This window comes from Priapulus caudatus, unplaced genomic scaffold (assembly GCF_000485595.1).
Source record: "Priapulus caudatus unplaced genomic scaffold, Priapulus_caudatus-5.0.1 Scaffold197, whole genome shotgun sequence".
In the NCBI taxonomy this organism is placed as follows: domain Eukaryota; kingdom Metazoa; phylum Priapulida; class Priapulimorpha; order Priapulimorphida; family Priapulidae; genus Priapulus; species Priapulus caudatus.
Genome location: NW_014577258.1, coordinates 599,486 through 614,555, shown reverse-complemented (window position 1 = coordinate 614,555; position 15,070 = coordinate 599,486). Strand labels below are relative to the sequence as shown.

At 43.9% G+C, this 15,070-nt stretch overlaps 1 protein-coding gene and 1 long non-coding RNA gene across 2 annotated transcripts; both read right to left on the bottom strand.

Annotated features, from left to right (window-relative positions):
* Positions 1-8,016: 8,016 nt before the first annotated feature.
* LOC106807148 lies at positions 8,017-10,256 on the bottom strand. Its single transcript, XR_001393623.1, has 3 exons — positions 10,190-10,256; positions 9,984-10,069; positions 8,017-8,051 (listed from the first exon to the last, which is right to left on the bottom strand). It is a non-coding gene; the product is annotated as an uncharacterized LOC106807148 (long non-coding RNA).
* A 1,381-nt stretch (positions 10,257-11,637) lies between these two features.
* On the bottom strand, positions 11,638-14,236 carry LOC106807130 (inactive peptidyl-prolyl cis-trans isomerase FKBP6-like; the record flags this gene model as incomplete). Its single annotated transcript, XM_014809392.1, is given in 6 exon segments — positions 11,638-11,799; positions 12,310-12,447; positions 12,618-12,737; positions 13,222-13,281; positions 13,741-13,943; positions 14,147-14,236. Coding segments are annotated over 5 exon segments (645 nt in total).
* Between the last annotated feature and the right edge of the window lie 834 nt (positions 14,237-15,070).

Here is a 15,070-nt window from a genome sequence, read left to right as displayed (position 1 = left end):
TGAACTTTAGACTAGGTATAGGTGCTAGCTAGCTTATGCATAATACATACATAGTTCAAAAAGATCGAATTTGGCTCATGGCAGATTTGTTAGCAAGTGAAAAAAAAACAGAATACAGTGCTTACACACTGATATAGTAGCATGGCGCACATGCTGTCTTGCACGGATATTGTTGAAGTCGAACCTCTTGCATAAAATTGACAACAAGAATAAAATTAAAGCAAATGCCATCATCGTCATAATTCGAGGAACAGAATTGCTGATTATTCACTCTTGGTTAGATTGCTATATATGACAATGAGCCTATAACTGAAATTGCCAAAACACCAACACATCAAACAAGGAAGCAATTTTGGTCCATAAAGAGGCTTCCACACATAAACCAGGGTGCAAATGCCCTACGACCTTTCTTCAATGATAACATGGTACATATAAATTCTTCACATTAAATCGAAAAAAAAGGCTAAGCAACTATAAAATCTCACATGGATATATCAATGAAAAACTTCAAAGTATATAAACACAAATGGCGTTTATGCTTTTATGCCCATTTCAACAAAAGTTATAGTTAAGTTTTATAAGGGAAAGTATTTACCATCACAAAGCTCACTAATCAACAAATAAACAAGCAATTAAGTGATTCAAGTGGCAGGGGCTTCAAAACATTTTCCTTAAGTACATGAAAATAAAGATGAAGCAATATGGACTGAAATGAAATTATAGCTCGGCAATGTTGTAACCCAATTTCCCTGAGACTCTTCACCGAAACATTTGATGACTATTCCACATAGGAACATCTCATGTTTTTCTCTCAATCTTCAGGAATTTATCTTCTCCCTGTAAATTAAGAAAGCACAATACGACATAAAACATTGGACAGTGCTAATAAAGAAGATCCCGGTGTAGTTATAACTTAAAACTGACGTATTAAATCAATGTGATTAAGAACATATCAGGTAGGACTGTATCACAGCAATAACAGTTTACATTCAGCACCAACTACAATTCTCTCAGATAGGGTAAGCCAAACGTTATTTTAATCACTTTGCACAATTGCAATCCCTCCTAACTTTCAACACTCCCTACAGCAGAGCAACTTTCACATCTCTACATGATTTCACCAACACATATCCACATAGCTATACTGTTTCTATACATATCCACCAGGAGTAGATAATAGGGAAGGAGTGTGACTTCAATAAACAAGGGAAATTCGTCATTTACTAGCCTTATAATACCTAAGATTTGCTACGCGTAACTATTCCAACTTGAGTTCAAATCGTACACAGTACATTCGCCTAGCATCGTGCGAAATCGTTTTCTCGTATACACCAGCAATCCGGAGATACAGACTAAAACGTACGACACCATTATTCATTCTTTGGCCATCAATCCAAACGAATTCCCCGCCGAACTTGCAAACAAAAGGCAGCTACTAACCACTCTCGCTGACTCGGCGAGGCGGTGTGGATCGCTGGGAGATTGAACATCGACGCAACACTCGTCGAGATAACCTTTGACCCGGCATACAGCTACATACCAGCATACAGCTGGTATGCCCCCCATGCACGCACGCCCACCGCAACTCCCTGAAAGCCACACCGCCTCGCCGAGTGAGCAAGAATGGTTAGTAGCTGCCTTTTGTTTGCAAGTTCAGCGGGGAATACGTTCGGATTGATGGCCAAAGAATGGATAATCATGTCGTACGTTGTAGTCTGTATACAAGGAAACGATTTCACACGATGCTAGGCGAATGTACTGTGTACGATTTGAGCTCAAGTTGGATGAGTTACGCGTAGTAAATCGTAGGTATTATAAGGCTAGTAAATGACGAATTTCCCTTGTTTATTGAAGTCACACTCCTTCCCTATCATTTACTCCTGATATCCACACAACTATAGCATCTTTACATACATTTACACAGCTATTCTGTCATTATATATACACTCACAAAATTATTCTATTTCTATACACATTCACACAACTATTCCGCCTCTCCCTATACACATTCACTACTCCGTCTCAATGTTTGACAAACAGCTCAATTTGTGTTCAGCAGACCACAGCAGTTTGGCTCATAGGGTCTATGTCCGCCAGGGTACTGCCGGAACGTACCCTGGGTACGGTCCGGTATACCAAAACGTACCCTGGTAACTATCTGATATGGTTATGGTTAGGGTTAGGGTTAGGGAGTAGGCGTAGGTGACTCCCTAGACTCGTTAGTGGAGTAGGCGAGATACGGTCCAGCATATTAGATAGTACCAGGGTACGTTCCGGCAGTACCCTGGGGGACATAGACCCTCTCAGCAGCAGTTTGCCTGTGCCTCCTGCCATTCTGCTTACGCGCTCGCCGCATGCGTACCTCGACAGTCTTGGTCACTCTGAGGTTGAGTTCACTGGCCAGCTGTGTCACAGTCTCCAACTGCGAGTCAAGCAGCTGGCGGCTCCCCAGCGTCAGGTCAGGGACCTCCTGTCGCTCCTTGAACTCACTGAAATGTATTGCGAGCAGCAGAGAATTAGCCTGGCAGTCAACTTTTACAGTGTACATACATTGGACAAGATTGGACAGGTACACGCATGTGCCCAAGCACGCATGCATGCACAGACACACGCACCCACAAATCCTCGCAATACTAACGAGTCAAGTCACATCATACAGGCTCTGTTTGTAATAATAATATGTAATTTGTAATAGTTGACAAGGGTATTCTTCATTATTGTAAATAGGTGAACAATACTAGGCTGCACATATACCTGAGTTTCCTCCTCATCATGCTAGCAAACTCGGTCGTGAGCAGGTCTATATTCCCAGTCGTTGGGCAGCTTTCTGGATTTTTAGGTGCAGCCTGTGAATCTGTGCAGTGAGAAATGCGACACCTTGTAGCACATGCGATTAATTCACACAAGAAGTTATACACCCTGGCGATTTACTCCTACATATAAAGACAACAGCAGTTTTACTGCAAAGAGCAAGATGAAACCGGGCGAACAAAACCGGTCGGCGTGTCTGATTATCGTTCTAGTGCACTATAGGCTTGATGATGGTGGTGGTGTGTGCAGTGAAAAAAATAGAGTGCAATTATTCATGCGCGCGAGCCTTGAAAGTATGCCCGAAAAATAAATAATTTTTTCCACTGGCGTGGCTGTGGGGTGGGTAGGGCTGGGGGGGGCGCGGCGGGTGATGGCACTCACTGGCTGTGGTTGGAGACATGCGCTCGGTAATTGTTCTTCTGTCGAGGTCTGTACGCCTGTGCTCCCTGCGGTCGAGGTCCACCGCAGAGTGTTTTTTATCTCTTGTCGTTGTTTTGGCCCTCAAGCCTTCTGCGCTCGCACTAGGTTATGTCGTGCCTCGTCGAAGTCGCGCCAGGCGTGGTTCGCTCTTGCAGCTGTTTAGCGGGTAGCGGGGAATCGGACGTGTGAGCCAGACAGAGTACTGTATACGCCATAATTGTTTCGCGGTATTATATACACATATCTTTCATTGCTGATTCAGACTCCGATGTGACAATTTTCGCGAGGTCGGTTACATTTTCGCCGAGTGGCGTTAATTTCGCGCCGTTGGGCGTGTGTTGCTTCCGCCGCAGGGATCTCGGTGTCGTGGGTTGAATTCCCGAAATCATGTTGACAAGGTTGCTGAGCGAAGAAGAGCGGTGTTGTTGCATGTGTGAAAGCGAAGACGCTGTGTTGTTATTTCGCCTACCGTTGGTCAGTTCGCATTTCCGCGGGTCTCTTCTGCGGGCGGCCGCGGTAAGATTCCGGGAAAAGGGTAGGCCACACTTAGTGGGCCTTTGATCTTTCTCGGTTGGCGGTCGTCCTCGGCGTCGTTGGGTCACCTGCGTATCGATCTTCGCGCGAAATTTTTGCGACAATTCAAAACCACTAGCGAAATTATACAGGTTACTGACTAGTATTACGCATTCCACCGTTTCCATCTTACAGTGGGGGGGGGGGACGGTTGCCATACATACGCAGGCACAACGGGGAGCATTGATTCAATAAGAGTGTAAGTGCACAACAACACTTTACACTTGCTGTTGTATTGGAGGGAAATGCAGGTCGTCCTGCGTTGACGCCAAAGGTTCGAAGTCTTCTCAAATATAATTGAAGACATTGAACGAATTTCACGTGCCCTAGCATAAGTGGATGCGACAGCAACGCAGAATCCTATCGCGTATCGTCTGCCTTACTTTGCCAATTTGCGGTAGGTGCCTTCGCATTGTCTTGTTCTAACTCCAAAGCTTGGCGCGCTAATGTGCATGCCCTGGGGAAGGCAGCCTATCACGTTGAGCGCCGGCGGGGGGGACTGGCTCAAGGGGGTTTGGCTCCGCGTTCACGCGCGCCTGCGCTGGAGGAGGGGGGTCTTTGCAGGCACTCGGGGAGGTGCCGGGGTGGTGACTCGGCTTTTGTCACCAGTACGCCGGCGGGGGTTGTCATATCGCGGGGTATTCGTTACTCGAGCATTGTCGTTATAAGTTAGAGTGCTTCAGCAACCAGCTTCCTGCCACAAGAAAAAAAAGATTATTGATTATCCCCACTAGAAATTCTTCCAACAAAAATGTCTTGCCAGAAAAAAGCTCTCCCTCTCTTACTACCTGAGCCGACATTTTTCAACTGTTATATAATCATGCTTCTTCTTATCTTTCTCCCAACCTCCATTTCCTCTGGCCACGTCTGCTCTGATCGCACTGGGCCGCCCGCTCTCTATTTCCGTTCCTGGAGTCTGCCACTCTTCTAGCAGTCGGATAAGCCTTCCTGTAACCTCTTCTCGCGCTGAGTATAGCCCGTCCAGTCTCAAACATTGGACGGCCGAAAGTCAGCCTGCGGAATGGCGGCGATCGTCAAAAGCTGCACCGAGATGCACAAGCGACTACGCCACCTTCTTTTCTGATCAGGCTTGGAGACACTTTTAGGCACTACGACACGGAACAGTAACCGGCTCTCTCCAGCAATTAACTTGAAGTGATAGGTGCGGGGGTGATTTGCGAATTCCTACCCAAACTTGCTACGTTTAGAGTCAATTATGCATCTTACAGCATGTTTTGGATTCGGAGAGACATGGCACCCTCAGTCAGGTCAGGTGAAAACAGTAGCTACTGCCCGTGGAGGAGTCTAAAAGGAAACACGATTGGAATCAAGGCATGTCAGGAAATTGAATGCGGATCGTTAAAATTTCATGTCCGGGCTAACATGCATTCAAAATGGCGCTGAAGAGAACCCCATGTTTATCATCTGCATGTAATATTTCTCTGCATACTGACGTTGCTCTAGCCCGATGCACTCATCGATATAATTCAGCTTAATTAATACAAGCAAATTAAATTATTGCAAGATGCTCATCACTACTACTACGTACCTCCCTGTGCGGATTTGACACCTCTTCCCGTTTTGTCGAAAGAGCATATTCCGCTGTCTTCCTAAACGAATTAACATACAAGGAACAACCATCACCACACGCCCTCAGTCATATATGTCATGCACATGCCACACAGCTTATGCACATCAGCCACTCCTGCTACTTGACCAAATATAATCTATTGAGGGAGATTGAACCTTTATGCATATCTTATACATTAATCTATGAATTAATTACACCAACACAAATGCCTTGCTCGCAGCACTTAAAACACATTCGCCCGATTCCAAAAGTTTTCGATTTCCATCATATCACTACGAGTAATTAAGCGCATAAAAATGAACCAGGTCCTTGCTCAAACACTACCAATCAATGGACCTCGGCGATTGGACTGCTACTTCCAAACACTTGCTTACACAAACTCCGGTGATCCAGTGGGAAGCGACTAATCATACACAGCACATACACAGTCAGGATCACCCACAGAGCTGAGACGGAACATTTCCGATCATATAGAAATGGTCGGCCTATTTTCGACACTAACACTTGTGACAGACAGAGCAGTACCCACCGCAGTAGCAGTTCTTCGTACTCGTTCGAAGCGCGGCTGCAATCGACAAAGTCGATACGCTCGCACATTTGAACATGACGCGGTGCGGTGGGCGCGCGTATGCTCGCGGACAGGCCCATTTTGCAAAGGCCGACGTCCCGGCCAGCCAGAATTCGAAACTGTGTTCCTCATCCTTCCTCATTCTGCAGCAATGCCTAACTCGAGCTGCCTGCGCTAGTAGAGTCACCTGTCATCTGATGCAGCACATGGCTTCAATCACACAGAGCGCTTTAGTTCTATAACTTCGAATGCAAGCCGGACAGTGTCAGTCGCAATTGTGCGAAGCCGGCGATTTTGTCTGTAGCTTGCCGAGTCCGGCATCAGAGGACCAACACCTTGATCATAGTAACGTTTGAGGACCTGATCTGGGCAGGGGTGGGAATCGCGTAATGTGTGTCTGCTGCAAAACACAGCGTCATACCTCTACAAATGTGCTTTTCTCTTCTGAACGACTCGGAGGGTAGCGTCGCAGTCGAATGGTTCGTCACTTAGTTTCGCAGATAGCCATTATAGTGAACTGAAGCAGCAATCATAACGGAGCGCATTAGAACATGAGTTATTATTGCGCGGCCTCAATCAGATTCACCCTTCATTAGCTGAACTGCATCCGGATAATAAAGTTAGCAATGCATACTTCCTAAATCTATGGCTTGCTTTCATACTGTCAGTTAGTGTGGGGTCAGCCATTTGGTCAAAGATTGAGCTGAGGCAGTTACTGTTGAGCACTACAGTCTGTTACACGTTTCTTACGACGCGGAAAATAGACCAAAGGAGCGTAAATGGCCAGTTTGGGAAACAAAACTGCTGGCCATGATGGATTCAAATACAAGGATGTATCGCACTATAGCTTATAGGTATATATTTACAGGATATACTTATTTAGTAAACTACAGGAACATTTTCACCGATGCAGCGATGTTAAATTGACAATGGCCAGCTGCCACCACTGCTGCCTGCCTATCAGTCCTATGTATAAGAAACCATGTGTTATACCTGGCCTTCATACAGAAAAAATACATCTTGACATACTCTCAACACTAGCATATTCTGGCACGATATCTCCAACGCCCGGGACATCAATCTTTTTCCACACTAGGCCATGCCCATCGCTGACATCTTCCGACTTAAAATCTGAGCGTCAAAATTGGGTTCCTGCAATACAAAGCCACAAGTGTAGTGACTGCCTTACTAAGTAATTGTCTCGGCATTTTGCTTATTATATTACATGCGTATACATACATATTACGTACATTACGTGCAGAGATTATAGCCATTGCAAAGGATATATATACTGTCTAATATATTACCCTCAGTGCTTTCTTCAACGTTTATGCACTCTTTCGTTGAGCTTGACTGAAAAACCTTCATCAGGGCTCAAGTAGGTTTTGTTCAACATGGGTCATCTGTTATATACAGAATACAAATAGCAGTACTGTCATGAAATTTGACACAGCAGACATACAACATTTTAGAAACAATGTAAAAATTAATTCTAATGCATTTTTCGCTTAGTTGCTGACGCGCTCACAGCCTCTCTAAAGATTTTAGCTGAAATATAATGATAAAATACCTCATACCATATCAGCTACATCTCAACTTCACCCACCAGGCCTAAGATAAAATATTCCTTGTTTCCCCTTTACGACCGACTCGCCAAACACCGCTACTCGACACATTTTATTGGCCTGATTAAATGAAACAAAAATTATTTTCGTTTCGCCAAATAATTAAGAAAAATCTAAATTCGTTTCCTGCAAAAACATATACACAAAACAAGAATATACAATATACATCACACACATGCTTGTCAAAACAAATCAAAAAAAGATTTTTACCTACCTATACCATACTCGGTCCCGAAGGCGGAGTAGGTAAAGGGGAAACAAACAATTTTTAAAGGTGGCCCCATTAATAACCAAGAACTGAATGTAGCTAGTTTACAATCAGACTGATATAGCTATTTATAAAACTAGGATAAACACAGAAGTTGAAGCTTTCATTCGCCTTCAGGTTTTATCTCAAATGGTCACCTCCTGCTTGTTACAGAGGCCAGTCATTCAAGTCAATAGGTTGGATTGATGCTGACGGCTGTAAAAAATAAGGCTGCCACTAATTTGCCACCATAGAATATAACTATAAGATTCAACAGTAAACACACTGACAGTGGCCAGTGTGCCAGTGAATTGAACTGATTTGAATTGAACTGTGGGCAAGAGGCACATTCTAACCTATTGAAACATTGTGGAAAAAGCTCTATAGCTAATGATCACTTACTCACAATTAACCTCCTAACTCCTAAAGATTAAAGTCTTTAAAGTCCAAGTAGCAAAAGTCAAAGTGGTTATATAGACATGCGGCTCGCCAGTAGAAAAAGCTTTAATTTTGAAAATTAACCTGAGGACTTAATTACTACTGTTGGAGATTTGGGGGGTGGTACTCACAGAGTGCGTAGACTATGGTTCGGGATTGGATAGACGAAACTCACCTATAGATGGAATCAACACATGATATTGAACGCGAAAGAGAACGGTAAGATATGGACCCTACCATAAATTACTATCAAACATGCTCATGGGCGCAGCCATCTTGGGTCATCAGCGTCAAGGGGCCTGTGATGAAGGCGAGAGAGTCACGAGAGAAGGGCGCTGACGCCGGGTTAAATGAGTATATAATCAACAGGGTTATTGTTATTATTAAGCCAGCCAATAATATATTGAGATTTGAATAGAATGCCGATAGGCTAAGTTGTTAGAGGCAGTGGAATAGTTTACGTATTTGGACGGTCGCATAAGATGATGCCAACAATCCGTTACCGGCCACGGGTTGCGTCATCGGGCGTGAGGCAATCATGATACTTGCCAGCGTACGGATTGCCCACCAGCGCCGCGAAATCCTGCGGAGCCGGCATAAGTTATCATAAGGCGCGCGCCGAATGCCCATGAGCGTCTCGGGTGTTATTTTTTTTAAGTCAGGTTCAGGAAGAAGAAGAAGAAGAAGAAGGGAGAAGAAAGCAGCATGGATGGACGATGAGAAAGAGAAGGAGCGTTTATTTTCGGGTAGGTAGGACGAAGAGAAGCATCAGGAGTGCTTATTTTTTGCAGGTCCTAGTAGAAGTAAGAAAGAAGAAGGAGGACGAAGAGAAAGACTGGAAAGGACGGAGCGTTTATTTTTTCAGGGCTAGGTAGGAAGAAGAAAGAAAGAGAAGAAGAAGCAGAAGGGCAGAAGAGAAAGCAGGCGAGCTCAGCGTTATTTTTCAAGCGTACAGGTAGAGAAAGGAGCTCAAAAAGAAGCAGACAAGGGAGAATGGCAGGACGGGAAGAAGAATAAGAAGAGAAAGAGCGGAGCAAAGCATATTTTAGGTATCTTTTGAGGAGAGGACGAACGCTCCCGAGAGAGGAACGACGAAAACCGGCCGACGTGATACTTCTTCAATATTAAATTTAGTCAGTGTGATCGGATCTGCTGCCATATGCAAACGCCAGAGGAATTATTGCTGAACTCAGTAGGAAATCAATAAAGCGTACCGTCCAGCTTAACCGAATTCACGTGTGTTCTGTCATGGCTAGGTGTGCTACCTGTTATCAGCTACGTGACATTCACCGTCCTAGCCTAATACAAATCGGCCAGGACAGCGAACACTGAATTCCACAACTGCGGACCACCGTACACGTTAAACGAAACAACGTCTTGTGTCGTACCGTAGATCGCCACCCCTACCTTGTTGCCACTACACTACTATAGTCTGCTGGTTTATATATAGTAAATACCAATTTCTGACATATCTGACATTTCTGTCATTTTCGGATTCATATTGACATATTCGGACATATATGAATATATCTCAGCTAATACTAATAGCTAATACTAACTAGTAGTACTAGTACGTAGCTAATAATCTAGTAAAAGCCACACGAGTCAGTTGGTCCCGAGCATTCGTAATGGTTGATGCTATAGCCCAGCGGCAGTTAATGTAAGCGGCTATAGTACTAGAGCTACATGTTATAATGCTTTCTTGATTACCTCGTTTCTTTCATCTTCAGAGTCTTCATCATCTTCAAACCCATAGTCAATATGATTATCATCTCCTTTCTCCATGTTGCCTTCTTCTGTAGATGAAAAATGAAGATAAGTGGATTAAGACTTAATGTGGAATAAGGTATAATGTGGACCTATATATAAGCAAGGTATAATAAGACCTAATGTGGAATAATAATGTGGATTAAGACCTAATGTGTCGATGCAGACTCAGAGTCAGTATATTCATAGGAAGCGGATTGGCTGTGTGCTTTTCGCCACAAGGGCGCCATCTATGGACCATCTATGGACCATGATCAGCTGAAACGGCTGTGCAAACCACTGAGCTCTACTATACTAGATCAGTTGTAAAGCTTAATTTGCCTACATCCTTATGCGATCTTCTTCAGTCCGCACAGCAAGCCTAAAAGAATGCGCATGCGCAATATCTACCGAGAAAAATTATATTTTGCAAAGATTATGCATTTAAGATGAAGAGGGGTTATACTAGCATGTCTAGCATCTGTTTATATGATAACAATCCATCAGCAGAAGACTTTGCATGGGTCTTGCAAGGCTTTGCAGGGGTCTAATATATAACTCTATGGTTTGTTCCCACTACGTTAGTGTGTTAGAGCATGCGCAATATATCACTAAAGGCGTTATATTTGATACGCAGCGGGGAGCTTACAGATTTAGATTTTTGATTTTTGAAATTTATTTACGCTTTCAAGTATATTACATTTTTACATATATCACAAGTTTTTAAAAATAAATACAGCGAGGGAGGGCGAATTGACTATACAGTCTTCAAGTCAGCCACTCCGCTAATTACAGTTAGTTACATAAAGTTGATTCAAGACTTGAACCATGAATAATAATACGATTGGAAAATACAAAAATATATGAGCGTTGTTATGAAAAATAAATAAATTATAAGTAAACTGCATGGATGAAGGATTATGGATTAAGGATTACATGCAAGGTCTTTCACCTATTTGTTAAATGATTTCTACTGATTGAATGTTATCAGGAGTAAGATAATATAGGTTATATTATTATATTATATTATTATATATGTTATCATAGAAATCTATGCTAGGATAACTCCTCTTCATTTTAAATGCATATAATCATTCCAAAATACGATTTCTCTGGGGAGATATTGCGCAGTGCCGTCTGAGGCAAACATTATAATATATAGCTTGCTGCGGGGGAGAGAGGATGAGGTGGCAGGGAAGATAGAAGAAGAAGGAGGCTGAGCGAAGGACAGGGGAGGCAAGGGGAAAGCCGCGAGGGAATAAAGTAGGTGTTTTGTACCCTACATGCTATGGTACGTGTTTTGTACCATTTTAAATGCATATTCATGACAAAATATACGTCCTTTTGTGAGATATTGCGCATGCGCTAACACACTAACGTAGCCAGATTGTGTACTGGCTGGTATACGCAGCTGGGACCTTACATGCAAGCTCTTCCTTTCATTTCTTAAATGATGTCTACTGAAGGAATGTTATCATATAAATCTATGCTAGGTTAACTCCTCTTCATTTTAAATGCATAATCCTTGCAAAATACGATTGCTCTCGGGAGATATTGCGCATGCGCGCGCACCGTGTTAGGCGTGCAGTGCCGTCTGAGGCAAACATTATAATATAGCTTACATGCGCTGGTACATGTTCTTCTCGTCGAGTCTGTACGCCTTCTCCCTGCGGTCGAGGTCCACCAGCAGGTTTTTTATCTTGTCGTTGTTTGGCTCAAGCTTCTGCGCTCGCACTAGGTTATGTCGTGCCTCGTCGAAGTCGGCCAGGTTCATCTTGCACTGTTAGCGGGCAGCGAGAATCGACGTGAGCAGACAGAGTACTGTATACGCCATATTTTTTCGCGTACAGATTTTTTCGCGAATTCAGACTCGATGGACAATTTCGCGAGTGGTTAATTTCGCGGTCGGTGAATTCCCGAATCAGTGAAGAAGAGCGTGTTGTTATTTTCGCGTGTTGTCATTTTCGCGGTCGGGGAAGCGTTCGCGAAATTTTGCGAAAATTAAAACCACCGTGAAATATACAGCGTATACAGTATTACGCTTTCGCTTTCCATTTACGGTGGGGCGGGGGGGGGGGGGGGGGAGGTTGCACTACATACGCAAGCACAACGGAGGAGCATGATTCAATGAAGAGTGTAAGTGAAACAACATTACACTTGCAGAGGAAATGAGGTCTGCGTGAAGTTTGAAGTCTTCTCAAATATAATATGAAGAACATGATCGAATTTCAATGCCCTAGCATAAGTGGATGCGACAGCAACGAAATCCTATCGCGTATCGTCTGCTTACTTTGCCAATTTGGTAGAGTGCCTTCGCATTGTCTTGTTCTAACTCCAAAGCTTGGCGGGCGAATGTGATGCCCTGGGGGAAGGAGCCTATCTTGATAGATGTTACTGACATGTTTAAGTAGAGTTTCAGCAACAGTTCCTGCCAGAAAAAAAAGATTATTGATTACCCAACAGAAATTTCCACAAAAATGTGTTGCAAAAAAAAGCTTCCCTCTCGTTACTACCTAGCCGACATTTTCAACTGTTATATAATCATGCTTCTTCCTTTCTTTCTCCCAACCTCCATTTCCCTGCCCATCGTCCTCGTACCTGCTGCCTCTTTTCCTCTATTTCGTCCTGGAGTCTGCACTCTTCTAGCAGTCGGATAGCCTTCCTGTACCTCTTTCTCGCCTGAGTATAGCGTCCAGTCTCAAACATGACGCGTCCAGCCTGCGGAATGGCGCGAGTCAAAAGCTGCACGAGATGCACAAGCGACACGCACATTCTTTCTGAACAGCTTGAAGCACTTAGGACGACGACACGGAACAGTAACACGGCTCTCCCCAACAATTACTGAAGATAGGTCGGGTGATTGGGCAATTCCTACCCAACTGCTACGTAGAGTCAATTATGCATCTTAAGCATTTTGATTCGAAGACATGCATCGAGTAGGGAAAACATAGCACGCCGGTGTTAGGAGTGTCAAAAGTAAACACAATTGGAAATCAAGGCATGTCAGGAAATTAATGGGATGTTAAAAATCATGTCGGGGCTGACATGCATCAAAGGCCTGAAGAGAACCCCATGTTATCATCTGATGTAATATTTCTCTGCATACGACGTGCTCTAGCCCGATGCACTCATCGATATAATTTGGCTAGTTAATACAAGCAATTAAATTATTGCCAAGATGCTCATCACTACTACTACGTACCTCCCTGTGCGATTTGACCACCTCTTCCCGTTTGTCGAAAGACATATTCCGCTGCTCTTCCTAAAGATAAATACAAGGAACAACCATCACCAAACGCCTCAGTCATTATGTCATGCACATGCCACACAGTTATGCACATCAGCACTCCTGCTACTTGACAAATATAATCTATTGAGGAGATGAACTATGATATCTTATAATTAATCTATGAATTAATTACACACACATGCAGACTTAAAACACATTCAGCCCCGATTTCAAAAGTTTTTCGATTTCCATCATATAACCTACAGTAATAGCCATAAAAATGAACCAGTCCTGCTCAAACACTACCAATCATGGACCTGGCGATGGACTGCTACTTCCAACACTGCTTACACCAACTCCGTGATCCAGTAAGACTAATCATACACAGCACATACGCAGTCAGGATACCACAGAGCTGAGACTGACATTCCGATCATAGAAATGGTCGGCTATTTTCGACACTAACACTTGTGACAGACGAGCAGTACCCACCGCAGTAGAGTTCTCGTACTCGTTCGAAGCCGTGCAATCGACAAAGTCGATAAGTCGCACTTTGAACATGACGCGGGCGTTGGGCGCGATGCGCGGCGGACAGCCCATTTTGCCAAAGGCGACGTCCGGCAGCAGAATGAACTGTGCTTCCTCATCCTTCCTCATCGTGCAGATGCCTAACTCGAGGCCTGGTAGTAGGTCACCTGTCATCGATGCAGACATGGCTTCAATCACACAGAGGTATACCTCGAATGCAGGGGACAGTGTCATCGCAATTGTGCGAAGCGGCGATTGTTCGACTTGCGAGTCCGGATCAGAGGAGAACACTTGATCGTAGTAACGTTTGAGGACTGATCGGGCAGGGGTGGGAAGCATGGTAATGTGTGTGCCAAAACAAGCGTCATACCTCTACCAAGTGCTTTTCTCTCTGAACGACCTCGGAGGTAGGTCGAGTCGAATGGTTCGTCACTTAGTTCCAGATAGCCATTATAGTGAACTGAAGCAGCACATCATAACGGAGCGATTAGAACATGGAGTTATTATTGGCGGCCTCAAATCCGATTCACCCTCATGCTGAACTGCATCCGATAATAAAGTAGCAATGCATACTTCCATAAATCTATGGCTGTTTCATACTGTCGTAGTGTGGGTCCAGCCATTGGGTCAAAGATTGAGCGAGGGTTATTGTGAGACTACAGCTTTTACAGGGTTTTCTACTGAGGGAAAATTAGACAAAGGAGGTAAATGGCCAGTTTGGGAAAAAAATGTGCATGATGGATTCAAATACAGGATGTATTAATATACTTATAGGTAAATATTTCCAGGATATACTTATTAGTAAATACAGGAACATTTTCACAACGGCGATGTTAAATTTGACAACGGCAGTGCACCACTGTGCCTCCTATCAGTCCTATGTATAAGAAACCATGTGTTATACCTGGCCTTCATACAGAAACAAGTGCCGCGGAGCGACAGCGCTCATCTCACGTCTACTGCGGTGACTCTGTGGTGGAGTGGTGGGATTCTAGTAAACCCTGTCAGTCCCAAATGTGTTCACATACACGCCAAAACACTGGAATGCACAGGGATGGTATCAGGAACCTTCTCAAAGGAATGTTCGTTGGAATCGTTATGAAAGTTGCCACGAGATAGCGCATACGTTTAAGTGTCTTCAGATTAAAGATGGAAGCTCCCATCGTACGTAGTAGCAACAACTATTTGCAAGACAGAATAGGTAAGCACTCATCCATTTACCTACGCAAGCCTACAGGCTGCAATAGAGAGCTGCCACCTGTAACCAATTAACGGTTACGCAGGCAAAAACTAC